Source organism: Microchirus variegatus (assembly GCF_963457635.1).
Source record: "Microchirus variegatus genome assembly, chromosome: 3".
NCBI lineage: Eukaryota > Metazoa > Chordata > Actinopteri > Pleuronectiformes > Soleidae > Microchirus > Microchirus variegatus.
In genome coordinates, this window is record NC_139804.1 from 9,665,310 (window position 1) to 9,685,674 (window position 20,365).

At 41.4% G+C, this 20,365-nt stretch overlaps 1 protein-coding gene across 1 annotated transcript in view; it reads right to left on the bottom strand.

Annotated features, from left to right (window-relative positions):
* cacna1ba (calcium channel, voltage-dependent, N type, alpha 1B subunit, a) overlaps positions 1–20,365 on the bottom strand; it is a gene marked incomplete at both ends in the record, with an annotated part of 225,712 nt that overhangs the window by 196,068 nt on the left and 9,279 nt on the right. The window contains one exon of the mRNA XM_083887152.1: positions 14,924–15,063. Coding sequence (XP_083743278.1) covers positions 14,924–15,063 — 140 coding nt within the window. The remainder of the gene's footprint in view (positions 1–14,923; positions 15,064–20,365) is intronic.

The following is a 20,365-nucleotide window of genomic DNA, read 5'->3' on the forward strand; positions in this document are numbered from 1 at the left end:
GGGCGGAGTCAGTCTCTGGACTTTCGTAGATCCCGGTTCCGACACCAATTACATCACACACCAAGCGGCCAGGAAGCTTGGGTTGGTCGGCACACCAGCCTTAATAACCATCAGCGGAGTCGATAAGATGAAGGTGAGGAAAAAGAAGGGAACCAAGAGGTACCGTGTGACAATAGAGACACGGACTCCAAGGGGGACACTGAGGCACCACCAAATGATTTGCTATGGACTGGACACTATATGCGAAGTGAGGCACGTAATAACGCCTGAACGCCTACAGCAGATCTTCCCAGGCGTCAAGCTGGAGGATCTAACACGTCCGAAGTAAATCGACCTGCTGATCAGTGTGAGAGAAGGGGCTATTGCCCCCCACACCTTACAAAAAGTTGGCAACCTAGTACTATCGGACGGTCCCCTAGGCAAGATCGTGAGTGGAACCCATCCCGCCCTTTTCGAGGACGTGGAGTTGGAAAAACATCTGAGAAGCTTTAGGACAGCAGTGGAAAGCCATCTCTCCACCACCCTCCACAGGGATGTCAGGCGACTGGTAGTCCTGCTACCAGTGGAGGAGCAGAAGTAAACCATCACCACCAAGACACCATGAGGACACTAGTTCATCCTGGACTGATCGGCATGTAATCAATGTACGTTGTTTATGGAACAAACCTTTAATTGTGCACGTAGAGTGAAATGTGAAATGTGTTGATGTAGGTAGCATGTAGTATCATTGATGGATTAACTGTAATCTGTAATCTCAAACTGTTTGGATTGTTGTTGTGGCTTACTTGGGTTCAAGAACCAGGAAGCCAAGTGGGAGGTGTAGAACTTTCTAGCAGTTATTCAGCGCATTCTGTACGGAATCAGAGTGAGATCGTCATCAAAGCAATCGCAATCAAAGCCTTAACATCCAAGGCACTTCTTATATATAACCAACCCCTTATTTGTGTGTTTTCATCTGTAACTGATCATCAGAACCTGTATGCTTTGCCGGTTTACAACCTATTAAGTAGTGTATTGAGTTGTGTTTAGAATAAAACCTCTTAAAGACACTCGAGTTGTCCACCATACTTGTTCTGGTAGCCCTTTCCAGAGGGTAGTTTATTGAGCTGTAAGAAGCAGACGATAAAAATCTGGACACATATCACACTCGTTGAAACTACACTTTCCTGGCATTTTGTCGTTGAATAGAGCATCTCAAAATCCATGTGAGGACTGGAGGGTCATACATTGGATTACGCAGATTGACCAAGGTAAGCCAGAGCTATGGCGTTGCGTAACTGAAGACGCTGCAGTCACAGAGTTGTTATTACGCACCGCACAGGGAGAATCCATTTACAGCGAGTTTTAATACTTTTTTTATTTTTTTTATAATTTGGTACCTAAGAAATCTCAAATGGCACATATGGTGCCAAACTGTGCCAAAAGAGAGAACTCCTAGACATATCTTTACTAAAACCTCTGTAACTTTACTCTGCTTCACTTCAACAGCATCAGACTTTGCACAGCACGTTGTTACATTACCTCCATGCGTTTTTTAAGCTCTTAATGCATATTTTAAAGGTGATATTTGCTGTAAAATGCAATATTTTTTAAGGCGAGAGAAAAAAATTCTTCATTCATGCTGTGTTCCATGTGCATTTACTCTGACACAGAGGCATCTACAGTGAAACTTACACCTCTGGTGGAATCTCACAAGTGGTGTGTACTGTTGGGGCTTTACCTGCATCAGGGCAATCCTGCGTAAAATACTAAATTCTTTACGCTTCCTTTGAGTCTGCTCTTTCTCTTTCTCCATTTTAACAACCCTTGTCTAGCGGAAAATCCTCATTTAAATAGGGCAGTCTTAACCACTTCTGCACCAGTAATCAATTGTGGCAGCAATCTAAGAAGGTCACCTACAAAGCACAAATCATCAGCAGGCCGTCTCTATTTGGGATCTTAGTAAATCAGGCCCCAAGTTTGAAATCAATCAGACCATCGGTTCGAGAGATACGTGCATAACACACACACACACACACACACACACACACAGATAGACGTTCCTGCAATTTATATATAGATGTAATATCGATCATACATTTTATTTCACAGTCTATTGTCACTCTCCTTTGAGAAGCACAAACATCTGAAAAGGAAACTTTTCATGAATCCAGAGAAACAACCTGTGTGCAGCTTTATATCCACATATATCTCATATAAAGTCAAATATATCGCATTCCTAATAATGTAAATGGGGACAAAGCATATGAAAACTCTGATCTGAGACAACAAAAACCTATGGACACTGTTGGGTCATAAAAGCCAAGAAGCCACATGGTGAAGACAAAGGAAGAATCCATCCCACCAGAGGGTCCAGTCTGTGATGGACTCATTTCCCACAAGCCATTGCGGCATATGACGTCAACCGCAGACAACTATTCACCCATTGGTGGATATCACGGGATGCTCCGCCCCCGAAGTGAAGACAATAAAAACGTGGAACACACGCCAACTCATTCTCTTCTTCTTACTTATCAAGGTGAGCAGACGTATGTGTTTTTAGGAAGAGGCCACACCCCTGAAGATCTACAGTCTTGCTGGCCGAACTTTGAAGATTTTTCCTTTGTCGACTCAGACGACTGATAGTAAGCGGCAATTGTGTCTGGGCAAATAGCTTATTCAGAGTTTACTATAAACACGGGTAGTGCACACCCGATAGTTTCACTGTGTTTATTATTGTTTATGTGTGTTTTTCTTTTCTTTCCACACATGTTACACATGGCTGTAATTTGCCTGAGAAGATCAGTAAGATAAACTAGCGAACTATAGTTAACTTTGGTTCTATATCGCTGATGTTTAACCGTGTGTCATAATCCACACTCATTCATTCACTCATCTCTGCAAGTTTTTCCCTGCTGCTCCGTGTCTTTGCTCTATCTCTGCAGGGGGCGTGGTTGACCTACTTATCCTGATGACGCTGTTGATCACCGCACCTGCGCATCTCCACCCAGCTGCTCCTGATCTCCAATCAGGAGCGCTACTTAAACGGGAACCAGCGGTGACTCCAGCGTCAGATTGTAGTTTCGCTACCGCAGGTAAAGATCGTTTTCTACTTGCTCCTAGAAACTATTGACTCCCAAGGAACTCACCTCGTTTCCTCTCCAGGTCGCCACGTCTCCTGCCTGCGGCAAAGACACGGAAGCTCCACGATCGCCACGCTCCTGGTTTGTCCCTGACATCCGTCTTCTGCCTGCTTCCCTCCTTGTCGCCTCCTCGTCATACTCCGCCTGTGGTTCTTCACAGATCCTCCTGCTTCCAGAGATTCCCCGCTGCTCGTCTTCGCATCCGTCGAGACGCCGCCGCTTCCTCGTTCGTCCTGTGGAGGACGTCTCGACTACTCACCACCTCGCCTGTGCTTCAACATCCAGAGTGAGTCCGTTCCTTTTGGGACGATGTGACAAACTTTAAATCTGCCACAGAGGAACGGCGTATCCTTCACCATCCTGCTGCAGACTGATGCACATACACACATACACATACCTACCTGTTGTTGTATATACTTACCTTTCGCTTGAATAAAGTCCTTTAAACTGTCCTCGTGGCTCTGTCTGCATTCGGGTCCTCCGTATAATAGTCATCGGTTTCTCCGTAAAGGGAAACAGTAACTACAATTACGTATTACAACAATTACAACTACGTAATTACAATCTGACCAAAAATTTAAACTGGTATTATTATTTCATGCCATTTTTGATGTTTTGGATACTTTTGGTGGAAGGCCGTTTGGTGGCAGGCCGCAGTGTTAACATACCAGCAAAATTGGACTACCTGGGTCTGTTCTGCCTCGCTAAGTACTGTTTTAATCAGCTAAAGACATGGCAACAAAGAAGCTCGGAGAAGATATGGAGGAAGTTAAGAAATCCTTGAACTTCATGACACAGGAGCTAAGTAAGGTGGCAAAGCAACAGATGGGCCTAATGGAATTAATTGAAGAAGTGAAACAACTGAATGCTGCGATCAAAGAAAAAGACAAGAAAATTGAAGAATTGGAAAGAAGAGTAGATGATTTGGAGCAATACACAAGGATGGAAGATCTTGTGATATCCGGACTTGAGACAACTCACCGTACCTACGCACGGATTACAGCAGGGGACAAGGAGGGAGAGGATGCACCAAGAGGTGAACTCCACACACTTGAGCAGCAAGTCATCAACTTCCTCAACAACAAAGACATTCCCATAGACAGTCGAAATATAGCTGCTTGCCACACTATACCCCAACGACGGGACATCAGGTCCAACAGGCCCAACAACATCATCATTCGATTTGTGAGTAGAAAATACAAAAATGAGGTGCTGAAGCAGGCAAAACATTTGAAGGGCACAGGGGTTTATGTGAATGAGCATCTGACAAAGAGAAATGGTGAAATTGCAAGACAGGCTAGAATCCTGTAAAGGGAAAAGCGGATTCAGGACACTTGGACAAGGAACTGCAGAATAATGATACGACTAAATGGCACACCAGAACAGGCTAAAGTGATGGTCATCAGAGACATTAATGAGCTGGAACGATACAAAGGAAAATGATGAATCATTTGGTAAAGAGGTGGCATATTGGGGAAATGTTTCACATTATTTTGAGTCATGGTAAACAGCTGTACAGCAAAATACTACTTGTGAGTGACAACATATTATGGTAAAAAATGTGTGAACACACAGATTTTAAGTGTTTTAACTTTGAAGATCACAAGCATTATGAGTTGGAAAATGACACTGATCCAGAGATCCACTTCTACCAGAACATTGACATGAACTGTGAATACTATTCTGAAGATGAGTTTAATTCCAATATGAAGATGGAGGGGTTTTCAGTGATTCATTTTAATAGTAGGAGTCTCTACAGTAACTTCTCCAAAATTAAAGATTACCTTCAACAGCTTCAACAACAGTTTAGTATCATAGCAATTTCAGAGACCTGGTTGAGCGATGAAAAAAATCTACAGGAAGGATTAGAGGGTTATGAAATGGTTTGGCAAAATAGGAGTAATAAAAGGGGAGGGGGTGTTGCCCTGTGTGTGATGACTGCCTTTAAATGCAAAGTTATCGGGGATATGACTATTGTTATTGACAATGTGATGGAATGTATAACTATTGAAATTGATGTTGAAAAATCAAAAAATATATTAATTAGTTGCATTTATAGAACACCGGGATCATGTATTGATCAATTCAATGAGAAGATTTCTGAATTATATGGAAAACATAAAGATAAGACTATTCTGGTTTGTGGTGACTTCAACATTGACTTGCTGAAATCAAATGATCATATGAAAACCGAAGAGTTTGTTAATATTATGTTTAGTTTGAGTTTACATCCGTTAATTATAAAACCAAGCAGAATAACCAAAGATGCTGCAACATTGATTGATAATATTTTTACAAATGAAACTGATGTGAAAATAGTTAGTGGACTGTTAGTGACTGATGTCAGTGATCATTTGCCTGTTTTTGTTGTGTTAGAAATGAACAAAAGGTTTAAAGTGGGAACAAATACACAGACTAGTAACTTAGTTAGACTAAAATCACGAGAGGCAATTATGGCACTCAAGGCAGACCTTATGAATCATGACTGGAAAGAAGTATATGTAGACGATACTAATCAATCATATGATGCATTTTTAGATACATTCTTGTCATATTATGATCACCATTGTCCATTTAAAGAGTTTAGACAAAATCAAAAAAATAAGAGAAAACCATGGTTTACAGAAGGGTTGGAAAAAGCTTGTAAAAAGAAAAACAGGCTCTATAGGGAATTTATCACATACAGAACAAAGGAAAAGGAGGAAAAGTACAAAACATATAAGAACAAATTGACGTCTATTATGAGACTGCACAAAAAATACTATTTTGATCACTTGCTGCATGAACACAAAAATAATATTAAGGGTACCTGGAGAGTGCTCAATGATTTGATAAAAAAACGTAGTAAAAATGATTTTCCAACATATTTTGTAAATAATGACGATTCAATTATTGATAATCCAGAGGAAATTTCTAATGGGTTTAATGATTTTTTTGTCAATGTGGGCCCAAATTTAGCAAGGGAAATTAGTGATGTAGACCATAATTATGATTTTGCATTCAACACTAGCAACTCAATGTTTCTTGGTGGAGTTTGTGAAAGTGATGTTTTAGAAGTGGTACGGAAGTTTAAGAGTAAAAAATCCACAGATGATAATACTATTGATATGTCGCTTATAAAGGAAGTAATGGACTGTGTCCTGAAACCATTTACCTATATATGTAATAAATCTTTTCAAACAGGTATTTTTCCTGATAAGATGAAAATGGCTAAGGTGGTACCAATCTATAAAAATGGTGACAAACATATTATATCAAATTACAGACCGGTGTCTTTGCTACCTCAGTTTTCAAAAATACTGGAAAAATTGTTTGTAAACAGACTAGATCATTTTATGGAGAAATATGAGTTACTGAGTGACCATCAATATGGGTTTAGGAGCAACCGATCAACATCCTTAGCAGTGATGGAATTTGTAGAAAATATAGCTACAGTTATAGATAACAAACGATATGCTGTAGGTGTTTTTGTTGATTTACGTAAAGCGTTTGATACGATTAATCATTCCTTACTACTACAGAAACTAGAGTGTTATGGAATAAGAGGTGTTACATTAAATTGGATTAGAAGTTATTTTTAAATAATAGGTTTCAGTATGTAAAAATTTATAATACTGTGTCACACTTTGGAAGAGTAACTTGTGGTGTACCACAGGGTTCGGTATTGGGGCCTAAATTATTTATACTTTATTTGAATGACATTTGTACAGTATTTAATAAGTTGAAATTTATTACATTTGCGGACGATACAACTTTATTTTGTTCAGGACCAGACATTAAAGAATTGTTGACAACAGTAGAAAAGGAGTTGATCATGTTAAAAGAATGGTTTGATATGAATAAGTTATCATTAAATGAAAACAAAACAAAATTTATGGTGTTTGGTGGTGTTAAGGCTAATTGTGAAATTAACTTATTCCTGAATGGAGCAAAAATTGAAAGAGTATATGATACAAAATTCTTGGGAGTAATTTTAGACCATAAATTTAGTTGGAAGCCACACATAGAATATATTAAAAAGAAATTAGCTAAATCTATTGGTATTATTTACAAAGTAGGGGATTTGTTAAATAATAAATTTCTGCGTATATTGTACTTCTCTCTTATAATGCCATATATGTCATATTGTGTTGAAGTTTGGGGAAATACATGCAGGACATACATGCAGACCCTATAATTAAACTCCAGAAAAGAGTTATTAGAATAATGAATAAAGTTTCCTATCGCGAAACCACTAATAAGTTATTTATAAAGTCTGGCATTTTAAAATTCTTAGATATTGTACATTTAAAAACATTAGAAATATTATTTAGAGCAAAGAATAAAAGTCTTCCCACCTGTATTCAACAGTTTTTTAAACTGAGAGAAAAAAAATATAACTAAAGAGGGTTGTGCGTCTTTGAAATATGTAAAGTGAGAACTAATGTTAAATATAGATGTGTTTTATTTTTGGGAGTTAAATTATGGAATGGACTTAGTGATGAACTGAAATTGTGTAGAACACTGTCCAGTTTCAAAAAAACATTGAAAGGTAAAATAATAAAGGACTACAATGTAAAATGACTAAAAATGTGAAATGATAAAGAAATAAGAATTTAGAGTATATTTTTTGTTATGTTTTTTAATTTTTGTTTGTTTGTTTTTTTTCTTCTTCATTGTATTTCTGATATTTTGGGTAATTTTATGGAATGTACAGGATAGGCAAAAATAAGCCTCGGCTTCAGCCTATTCCTTTTTCGGTTACAGAGTTTCTTTATAATTTTGTTGTGAGCAAATGTTGACTGTAAGTCTGTGGTAATATTTACCGATTAATTGTATATCATTTAAATATTTTCTATTGTAACCGAAATAAAACTATTCATTCATTCATTCATTCATTCATTCAAAATGGACCTGGCAGACAGCGAGGCAGTGGGACGGGCGCTAGCAGCACACAGCGTGTTAATCGGGAGACATGACACGGTACTCGCAGAGATAGCCGCATCTGTACAAGAGCTAACTGTTAGCCTCAACCACCTACTTCGTCCACCTCCACCCTGTGCACCCCCAGCTAGTGTTACTCCGCTTAATCAGTCCCTCAGGGCTTCAGCTCGGGAACCGTTCGTTCCAATCCCCGAACGTTTTTCTGGCGAGCTAAACCACTGCGCTAGCCTCCTTTTTCAAGTTTCTCTTGTGTTCGACCTACAGCCCACCACTTATCCCACCGATCATGCTAGAATCGTGTTTCTAATTAACCTTCTCTCGGGAAAAGCTGCACAATGGGCGGCTGCTAGGTTCACTAATCCTACAAGAGACCCACTTCTTTCGCTGCTTTTGCTAATGAGCTACGCCAGGTTTTCGACCACCCTTCTCAGAGTAACGACATCGCTAATCGCCTGCTAAACCTCAGACAAGGTAACTCATCTATAGCTGATTTCTCCGTTAACCTACGTATTCTTGCCACAGAGAGCGGCTGGAATAATACCGCCCTTTGGGGTATTTTTTTTACGCAGTCTGAATGACGATCTGCGGGATGAACTAGCAACACATGACGAAGTAATTGATCTTGAAACGGAGATTTCCATAGCTATTAAGTTGGATGGTAAACTACGGGAGAGACGGCGCGAGAAGCGACATTCGTTACCTGTACCTGCACTTTATAGTCAGCCTTCACCTAACCACTCTCACCCTACACACTCACCAACCAACACTCATGCTCCCGACACTGAGCCCATGCAGCTGGGCCGGACTCGACTCACCCCTTCGGAGAGGCAACGTCGACTCAAGTCCGGAGCGTGCATTTACTGTGGACAACCTGGTCATCTCATCTCTGGCTGTCCTCTCCGCCCAAAAGACTAAGCTCACCAGCACACGCAGGAGTGCTGGTGAGCTTAGTCGACCTAGATGGCAGACCTTTGGCTGAAGTTACACACCAAACAGCTCCACTTTCCATCACCATATCCGGCAACCACCGAGAGGAGATCCAGTTGTTCCTCATACCATCTTCTTCGGCTCCGATCGTTCTGGGACTTCCTTGGCTGGTTCTACATAACCCCTCCTTCAACTGGTCCACGGGGCAACTCACCAGCTGGTCCATCAACTGCCACTCCCAGTATCTTCGGTCTGCACAGCCTGCTTCTACAGCCAAGCCAGCCCCAGCTCCTTCACCTCCCGACCTCTCGGGCGTTCCTGAGGCGTACCACGACCTTGCCGAGGTATTTTCAAAGGACCGGGCCTGTCCTTGCCACCACATGCCCCTACGACTACGCCATCGACCTTCTCCCTGGTTCTTCGCTCCCTTCACGACATCTCTACAACCTCTCCCACTCTGAACGCCTGAGCATGGAGGAGTACGTCAACCAGTCTCTATCATCTGGTTTGATTCGTCCCTCCTCATCTCCCGTCGGTGCAGGGTTCTTCTTTGTCCAAAAGAAGGACGGATCCCTCAGACCCTGCATCGACTACCGGGGCCTGAACGACATCATGGTCAAGAACCGGTACGCCCTCCCTCTCATCGACGCCGCCTTCTGCCCTCTGAGTAAGGCACGCTACTTCTCAAAACTGGACTTACGCAACGCGTACCATCTCGTCCGGATTAAGGAGGGCGACGAGTGGAAGACCGCATTCAATACCCCTCTAGGACATTTCGAATACCTGGTCATGCCATTTGGCTTGACCAATGCTCCAGCGGTATTCCAACACCTCGTTATTTACATTCTGCGCGACATGTTGGACAAGTTCCTCTTCGTCTACCTTGACGACATCCTCATTTTTTCTGAGGATCCGTACCCTTTTTGGGTTTTATTGTAGAGCAGGGAAGACTTTCTCTGGATCCTGCTAAAATCTCGGCAGTTAAAGACTGGCCCACTCCTGCTACTCGCAAACAACTCCAACGGTTCCTCGGGTTTGCACATTTTTACCGTAGATTCATAAAGGACTATAGCCGTATCGCTGAACCACTAACAAGAATCACCTCTCCCAAACAGATTTTCTGTTGGTCCCACGAAGCCTTTCTTCACCTCAAGGAGAGATTCACCTTGGCACCCATCCTGTCTCACCCAGATCCCGAGAGACAGTTCACGGTGGAGGTCGTCGCTTCGGACACGGGAGTGGGAATGGGAGTGGTCCTCTCCCAGCGCGACCCAGGCGACCAGAAGCTCCATCCCTGCGCCTTCTTCAGCCGCCGCCTATCACCTGCGGAGAAGAATTACGACGTAGGGAACAAGGAGCTCCTGGCGGTCGTTCTGGCGTTGCAGGAATGGAGAAACTGGCTGGAGGGGACCGCCCAACCTTTCGTGGTCTGGACCGACCCTAAGAACTTGGCCTACCTCCGTGTCTCAATTCTCGGCAGGCTCGTTGGGCTCTCTTCCTGGGAAGATTTAATTTCTCATTGACGTTCCGGCCCACGGTCGGCTAAGCCCGGTGGTGCCTCTCCGGCCCACGGCGTTTTTGTAAAAAAATTTATAATAATTAAAAGTTCACTGGAAATTTTTAATTATGACTATTATGTGTTATTGTAAGACATTTATTAACAATACTTAAACACCAACTATAGAGTCTTACAAAAAGACACTCTTGAAATTAAATAAATAATATAAATTTTTTTCACTTAAGTTAAATATTAATTAAGTAATCGACCAGTGAATCTTAAAACAAGCCATGCAATGGTTACATTTAAAAGTAAAATGAAGCAATATAAATATAAAAGTGGTAGTGACCCCTCATCTGGTGCAGACAAACCTTTTATTTCTGCGCACCGCCCCTGTGCTGTTCTCTTCTCCCTCTCCTGCGCCGTTCGTCGCTCCTCTGCGTCTCCAAGCACTCATTTCATATCTAAAGCAGACTGGATAATTTCTCTATGTGTTTTATCCCCACATAAAAATAATGATCTTTATGACGAGGATGGAGTACATTCTCGATGAAGTGCAGGGGATCTGAGTAGATCAGAGTAAAACTTGGTGACAGACTCTAAAGAGCAGAGCGCACTTTTCATCGTTTTTACTCCGTGGTCTTAATCTTTGTGAAAGAAGACACTTTAACGCTGCAATTAAGGGAATAACAGATGCATCAGATGAGCTGATGTCTTTAGTTAACTGCTCAAAGAGAGAGAATTTTCTCTGGTGTGAAGTGAATGTCGCGGGGGAGTTCATAATCTGTGCCGCACGCAGCCAAGTTTCGCTTTTGCGCAGAGACTTTCCAGTGTTTAACAGGTTCTGTTCCACCGTGTTTTAGCTGTGTTTCGACCGCCGAATTATCGGTGCATCCCTAAATATAACATCTTTATTGACAAGAACGATGTAACCGTAATAATGACGCACTTGGTAGTGACTTGGGTTTCAATCGGCACCTGGACAAGCGTGCGCTGCGCGGATTACATTGGGGAACGTGCACTCTTGTTCCCCGGTATAGAAGAAGCCGAGGTGAATAAAACAATCTATTTTAAATAAATAAACAAGCAACGCAAAGCCTGGCGGGGAGGCAAGTAAAGCCTGGTGGCCTGCTAGGCTTATAATACACTGGGGGAAACCCTGGCTCTGCAGCGAGCGAAGCGAACAGAATGTTGCAGCAGGCGAAGTAATTAATATTTTTTATATTCCGATTATTAACTTATCCGCATCGATTCGGAATCGTTCTAGAGAGAATCACGATGCATCGAATAATCGATTATTTTTCCCATCCCTACTTTTTATGCATATTCAAACGGTTTTATCAGTAGTTATTTTAGATTAGAGGACTGATGTTTGTTTTTGTTGTTATTAATAAATGTATGTATGTGTAACCTTTATCTTAAAGTACTGTTTCTGTCTTTTGTGCTTGCTTGTTTGTGACCAGGGTAATTGAAAGAAGCCAGTGTACGGCCTCACACCTTCCCTTCTTAAATTGAATCCTAATTCATATTAATATACTTATTATTAATTAGTGATAACTGATAGGGTTAGGGTGTCCTTCTGTCATTCTTCTCGCTTTGAGAGGAGTGGTGCTCCTTTTTGATATTCTTAAGAAATTCAGTAATATAATTAATTAATAACATTAATTCAATCATACAACATTGAATCACAACAGACACACAAATACACACACAGATCTCTGCGTCATTCCACCAAAACCAGACTCATTCCGGTGGATGGCATTATAATTTTCACTGCTTCCCGGTCATTTCACTCAGCAGTAATAGAGTATGGCTTCTGGAGACTTCCAGTGGGCGGGGCCACAGCGTTGATGAGGGGTTTGGGAATTACAGAGGCTCTGTTTACTGCAGTGATGTTCCTAACACAAACCCCCCATAGATGAGCCAAATAAATATCTGTGTCATTATGTAAGTGAGGCCACACCGCTCCCTGCAAGTGCCGCCAGGACTTTCTGCAGCGTAACAGCACCCTCCACCTCCACTGCCTCCCCCGTCCTTTCCCCACAAACCCCCAACAGTCCAGCCCCCCCCCCCTCCCCCAACACAACAACAGCACTCTCAACAACTCAGCATTCTCCCTCTAGCTCTTTCATCCTGTACCAAGGGACTCACTCTCTGTTTACTCTGCAGACAATCAGGGAACGACAGAAACTGGTCCAGCAACATAGTCTTCGGCTAACTGAGCGTTTGTAAAAGCCAGGGCCGGCCCAATCCTCCATGGGGCCCTAAGCTAAATTTTAGGGCCCTCTGTTACTGCCAATAATAATGATTATTGATCATTCACACACCTACTATACTAAAGGTATTCTACTTATTCTACTCACGAATACGAATACATTTGTAAAACTAATAGGGCTGTAAAGTCAAAGTCGACTGGTCGACTAATTGGTCGACACGCTCTGGCTCGACCAAAATTGTGATTGGTCTAGTAATTTTTTTTTATTATTATTGTTATTTTTTTATGGTGAATTTCATTAGGAGGAAAGTACCAAGTCTAATAGGGGTGTTTTAGAGTACCCGTGTTTCACAGATAACAGCCTGTCTTCATAGAACACCCCCCTTGTTTTCCACTATTTTGGTTTAGTCCAGCCCAGTGGGTTGTTGTCGCTCCATGGCTGTCAGAGCCGTCAGACTCTGTTGAACTCCATTCCAAGAGTCGACCAAGAGTTTCTTTGGTTGATTACAGACCTACACTGAACATATGAGGTAGCCAGTCTAGCCACCAGGTAAGTAAACATAGTACCATGGCTTTCCCAAAACAGTCAATAAGAACCATATTTAAGCATTTAACTTAAAATTAGTGCTGGGCCATTAACGGCGTTAACACATGCTGCATTTCCATGACGACTGACCGGAAAAAGACGGGTGTGACGTCATGTTTACATGACTCTATTGTTAAAATGAGTCTCAAAAGTAACGCTAAACTTTAAAAACAGAGGCACAAATACGCAGTTTACAGGTACGCTGGTTTTTTGTTTGATAAACAGACCGCTCCAGTTCGACTGTAGGTGCACTGGCGGCACTAAAGGAGCTAACTGGTAAACGGTGACTGGACTCTGGTGCCTGGCACGAAAAACTGCATCGCCTTCTTCTTTTTAAACCCAAAGTGCTCCCACACATCTGCCTTTATGTACTTATGTTCGCCGCCATTTTCTTGAATCTCCTCGGCGACGTCTCGCTCTTCCTGTTTACACAGTCAGAGCGAGACGTTGCCGTCTGTGTAAAGACGAGTAACACTGGCGGCTGGCTGACATAATCGCCGATCACGGGCAGAGTGCCAGGCAGAACATGGGGGGATTTGAATGGGACTTAATGTATCGATACTCGCAGCTGAGTCGATACTTTATGGGAAAATAAAATATCGATATATATCACAGGATCCATCTAATCGCTCAGTCCTAGTGAGCACTTGGCACCATCTAGTGGACTGAAACATCAATGGACTTTTTTTAATGCTAATCCATAAAAGGTTTACATTTTTATTTGTAACATCAGTTAAAAAATTATATGGCACAAAATTCCATGCTTAGATGCAAAATATTGTGATATTTCACTGTACTGATTTTCCGAGCTGCCACATATTTCCAATCCAATCCAATGATCCATTTAAGCATGTGTTAAGCATTTTAAAACGTTCACAGTGGACCAATGTTCTATAATAAATAAATAAAAATAAAATAGCATCAACGATTCAAATAGTGTCAAAGGCCGAGGAAAAGCAGAACTTTGCAAAATCGCTTTTTCACACGTTTTCGTCCACGGAGCTCCTCCTACAATTTACATATTTGACATATTTTTACGACACCACCATAAACATCCACCCATCCATTGTCCACCTCTTTATCCTCACTGTTGTAAAAACTCTTCACTGTCAACTAGTAGGGGGAGTGGAGACAGCCCCCAATTGCCCAGCAACAAGACCTTTAACCATCGCAATGACATTGCTGAAGCTGTTTAATTAGGGTAAAAATCCTGCATAGTTCTGCTTTAAGAAGATATTTAAAAACAGACAGGGAAAAGGCCAGTATATTTAACACAGTCCATCTCAGGGAGGTGAAACCAGCGCACAGTGTCTCTGTTCACTGAAAACCCGAAATATGGAAACTGGAAAAGCAAATGTGTATCATTTCCATTAATTATAAAACGCAGAATGGACATTTTCTCTATTTTCCTCCACATCTGCTGTGGACAATACCAAGAAGAAAACACCCTGTCATCTGGAGAGGCTCTGTCTGCTCTACTGATCGTTAGAAATATAACACACACACACACACACAAACACACACACACACACACACACACACACACACACACACACACACACACACACAATGTCACACATGTCATTAATCGTTGCTGCCCATCAGCTCTGTCACTTAGGAGCTATATAAGCCATTAGGCCAGTGCTACTCACCCTGTTAGGACCACCACAAAGTCCATTACATTCCAGCCATTACGTAGGTAGGAGCCTTTGTGAAAGGCAAAGCCCAGGGCGATGATCTTGATACCAGCCTCAAAACAAAATATTCCAATAAAGTAGGGCTCTGTGTCATCCTGTCAAGGAAAAAAAGCAAGGAGGATTTGTAAAATGACAGATTCCAATGCAACAGTGTCTATAAAACCAAATGTAGACCATAAACCTGTGTCATAAACCTTGAAAAAAATAAATCATTCAGTCACTACTGGACCTGACGGTTTCCTGTCATAAAAAAAAAAGCTGATATGGTTCATTTTCCATTTCCAATCCAATCTTCCCTTCATATACAGTGTAATAATTAAAGCTATAGTTAGCTTTCCTGCATTTTTACACTTTTGTTTTGTAATCTTAAATTGCTCCTAATAAGTGTATGGCACTCTAAAAAAATCTATGACATTCTACTTGACTATGTCCCTTTTTCATGGCCGATACCGATATCACAGACCCGGTATCAGTCTAATATTATCATATTCAGGTATCTGGTTCCGATACAGACTGTAGAGATGTACGATCCGATCCGATCCGTCTGTGCTTTAACATTGTCTGCTGAAATGTCTCCACAAGTGATTCCCTGACTGCTATGCCAGCTGGCTGCACACTGTGGAATGGATTTCCTATACAGAGGCATGTCTCAATGAGTTACAATGTACAATGAGGTACAGGATGAGTAATGATGCACAATCCATTCAGGGATACCATTCCACAGTTTACAGCCAGCTAGCAGGTGAGCATTGACAGTGTTGGGCATCTAACTTTAAAAAAGTAATAAGTTATAGTTACAAATTACTTATCCAAAAAAGTAATTGAGTTAGTAACTCAATTACCACATTGTAAAAGTAATTAATTAACTGACGTTATTTTTTAATGTTCTATCATGCTATTAGGCTACATTCTATAACATCCTATATAACATAAAATATGTTTATAATAACTGAATGACAAATAAAAACACTATAGTATTTCAGAACATTTGGTATTTATTTAAACATATATGAATAGATTATATATACAAAATAAATATTGAAAATAAAATTCACACTTTGCATTCAAGGGCACAATTAAGACACACAAATGTGGCCCACCACGGCCAAAGAGAGCGCAAGTCGGCCCAGTGCAAAACGAGTAAAACACTTTTCAAAATGAGGGATTTTCGTTTTTTCAAAATTGTTCAAGTTGAAGTTTGTAAGAAGCCACTACATGCTTCAAATCACAGTATTGGGGGTCTTAAAACCATAATCTTTGTATTTGAATTAAGGTTGTTTGATCTCTGTGAATCATTAATAATAATAATAATGCATTATATTTAAGGCGCCTTTCAAGACACTCAAGGTCGCCGTACAACAACAAAATAAAAATTAAAAATAAAAATTAAAAAATAACAAAAGGTAAGAGCAACGGGTAGAGAGTTAGAGAGTTAGAGGGAGTAGGCCTGTTAAAAAATGTGGGTTTTCAGATGGGATTTGAAGATGGCGAACGAGACAATGTTCCTGATGCCGGGGGTAAGGGAGTTCCATGGCCCCGATGGTGGTCAGACGGGCAGGAGTCGCAATGAGGCTGATAGATGAGCCAGATCAGTTTGACAGACGAGATCTTCCAGGTCTCGCGATAAATTATCGCGAGACCTCCTCCTCTTCCGGTGAGACGGGGCTGACTGGAGTAAACAAACCCAGGTGGTGTAGCTTCATTGAGCTGAGAGAAATCATTAAGTTGTTGCCACGTCTCGGTTAGATATAAAAAGTCATACTTGCGGTCGAGGAGCAGGTCATAGAGCAGACGTCCTTTGCTTGTGAGAGAACGGATATTAATTAAACCTACTTTGATGTTGCAACGGTCGTTGGATAAGCTAACGTTAGCCGCCGCTCTGGGAATGAGCGCTAACACACTGTGGTCCACTTTGCGGGTAGAGATTCACAGTCGACGGCGTTTCGTGGACCAAATGGAGTTTAGGCAGTGGAGTCATCAATGTGGAAGCTTCGTCGGGAACCACGGTGAATGTATTTCCGATATGGCAGGCGAGCGATGTCCGGATAGAAGCGCAGCATCGGCAGTTGGATGAAACCGAAGCTGGAGGAGCTCAGCAACTGTGTATTGGAGTAGGGCTGATGATGGATTTAATAAGATAGACATAATAGTCCAAAGGAGAACAAGCCTCACAGGCAGGTAAATCCGCATGATGAGCAAGTGAGAGGCACCAGGAGATAACGGTCGGGAGGAGTAAGAGCGCCACGAACAGGTAAAAGACGTCCATAAAGATAAACACACACGGTGCTAACAGCAGATCGTTTGCAGAGTCAGGACGAAAAAGGTTCAGATAACAGTTAAGATCAGAAAGGGGGAGAAAGGGGGGGGAATGGGGGAGAAAGGGGGGGGAAAGGGGGGGGAAAGGGGGAGCCGGAGAGCAGCGGCAGCCAACCGCGCCAGCGTACGCTCAACCGGAAGTTCACCCAAAACTTCACACCCAAACTAGGAATGTTTGGGTGTGGCGATCTCACATTCAAGAGCTTTTGTTGTTTTTTCAGCCAATCAGCTGACGGTCACAGAGAATACACACATACACATGGCTACTTAATTTGCACAGATCCACGCTGGCTCTGTGTGGGTGTGTGTGTGTGTATGTGTGTGTGTGAGAGAGAGAGAGAGTGTGTGGAACTTTCTAGCAGTTATTGAGAGTAGGGATGCTCCGATTAATCCGTCAGTGACCGGAACCGGCCGATTTTCACGTGTTCAGCCGCAATCGGCAGAAATATTCCGATTTTTAATAAGCCGATCAAATGCACCCGCATTGCGCAGCATCAGCAACACACATGCACGCGGCTACACGCACATGTAGTAGAGTGTAGAGCGGGGCGGTATACCGCTTCACACCGAATAGCGTTTATTTTTTGTTATGAAATGAATTTTTAATATACCGCCATACCGGTGTATTTGATTACACAACATCCGCGCAGCCGCGGCGCTGCTGTCTGCTTAGCAAGTGAGCGCTCTGCATGTAAACGTTTCATTAATGTTTATATATTTGTTTCAATCACTGAATTAAGCCTGCATATTTGGGACAAGAGTCAGGACCTTAAATCACTTGCACAAAACTTTTGATCAGCACTCAGCATTTGTCTGTTTGTTATTTAAACCTGTGTGCGCAGAGAGCGCGAGGCATTGTTGGTACGGGGTGGGAGAGCCAACGAGAGAGAGAGAGAGATCTGCGCTCTTGGTCATTAGTTCATTTACTTATATTTACTGTTGTGAAATATGTTTAAACTTAAATAAACTACACATTAAGGTAGTGATTGTATTTTTAGTTGGATATTGGATGTGAACTGATTGTATTTCTATGTTAACATGTTCTATTAAGGAAAATATGCAAAAATATATATCTTTCTGTATGCTTTTAAAAAAGTGTTTTTTAAAAATAAATTTAATCAGAATCGACTAAAATCAGTATCGGCAGGTCAAACTTCTTGAAAAATCGGAAATCGGAATCGGCCCAAAAAATGGCAATCGGTGCTTCCCTAATTGAGAGTGTGCAGTGCGGAATAAAAGCTTGTCATCAAAGCAGTTGTCATCAAAGCTTTGTTGACCAAAGGAAGGCAAGAAAAACTGGATAATAGCTAAACTGTGGCTAAACTTCTTAACAAAGACAGAGACAGATCTCACTTCTGCTGAGTGGACTCGTTAGCATTTTAAGCTAGCGATCTTTATGCTAACTTGTTAGCAGACTCCATTGTCACACAAACAACAGATGGATTATTCAGTGGCCGAAAGAGAGCAGGACAGACACAGTAGTTGTCTGAGAAGATATAGTGACGCCAGCACCACTCTATCTCCTTATGGGTGAGTTTTCATTAACGTTGTTAATCTACGTAACGTTAGTGTTCAGTCACATACAGGGATGTTTTTTCTTTTAATAAACCACAGTGCGTGTCAGAACGTTATGTAGCTGCATTGTTATTAACTAGCTCCACATGTGCTGATGTGCTTGAATCATGTGTGAATGACACAGCTTTGTGTATGACTGTGATAATGATGATTTAGCAACAAGCTGAAAGTTAGCACATCATCAGCTCATTCAGGAACAGACTGTTCCATCCACACTACACCACAGAGCCATTTCAATGTATTTCATTAGTGTTTGATTTGATATTAGAAATATGTGTCCATCTTTGATCCTTCTCTAAAAATAAATAAATAGTATATTTTGTTTTCATAAAACAACAAAAACAGATGATGGAAATACAGTGGTATGCAAAAGTTTGGGCACCCCTGTAAATTTTCATGATTTTCCTTTACAAATCTTTGGTTGTTTGGATAAGAAATTTCAGTTAAATATGTCACATGAGAAAAACACAGTGATATTTGAGAAGTTAAATAAATCAGCCACAATATCAGCAGATTGTGGAGAACAAGGTCCAGGAATCAGTGACAAAGTTGAAGTTGTGCCAGGTCAAACCATCAAACTGAACTGGAGATGTTTTGTAAACAAGAATGGTCTAAAATACCTTCCTCCAAAATCCAGACTCTAATTGGAAGCTATAGGAAGCGTTAAGAGGCTGTTATTTCTGCAAAAGGAGGATGCACACATTTTCTTTTGTGATGCCTAAACTTATGCACATGCCTAATTTTGTTTAAATAATTATTGCTCACTTTCTGTAAATCATGTAAACTTTATTTCACTGTGTTTGTCTTATATATGATATATTTAACTGAAATGTCTTATTCAAACAACCAATGATTTATAAAGGAAAATTATGAAAATTTACAGGGGTGCCAAAACATTTGCATACCACTGTATGACTACACGAGTGTAAGGACAAGAAATATTAACAGAATAAGCAACCCCCCCCCCCTTCCTCATGGCCATTGGCTCTGTCTTAGAGCGTACAGTGAGACAGAGTAAGAAGGGCATCCACCCACCCAACAAACCCAGTCATCAATCATCTCCACCCCTGCTCTCTCCCTGACACCGCTGCGCTTCATTCAACCCATTAATGTAGTAACTCAAGTAACATGCCACTTAACATTCTCAGTAACGGTAACGGCGTTGCAACGATACGAACAGTAATTAATTAAGATTACTCCGTTACTGAAAGAAAAACGCCATTATACTTAAACGCTGTTACTCCCAACACTGGTTATTGACCAGGAGTTAAGAAAATCAGCTCCTCTGCAGCCAACGTAATCCCAGCTGTCACTGTTTTAAAACACCTGCTTGCTGAGGAAAACAGTACTGACCGTGGCATAAAAACAATGAAAATTACACTCCTCCAAGCCTGGGTTTACGTTAGCTGGAATATGCCGGTTTTTAGCTGTGGTCACGTGAATTTGGCTGAAATGTTGAGTTTAAAAGCTGCTTCGCTTCACAATTCAAGCAGTCCAAGTATTACC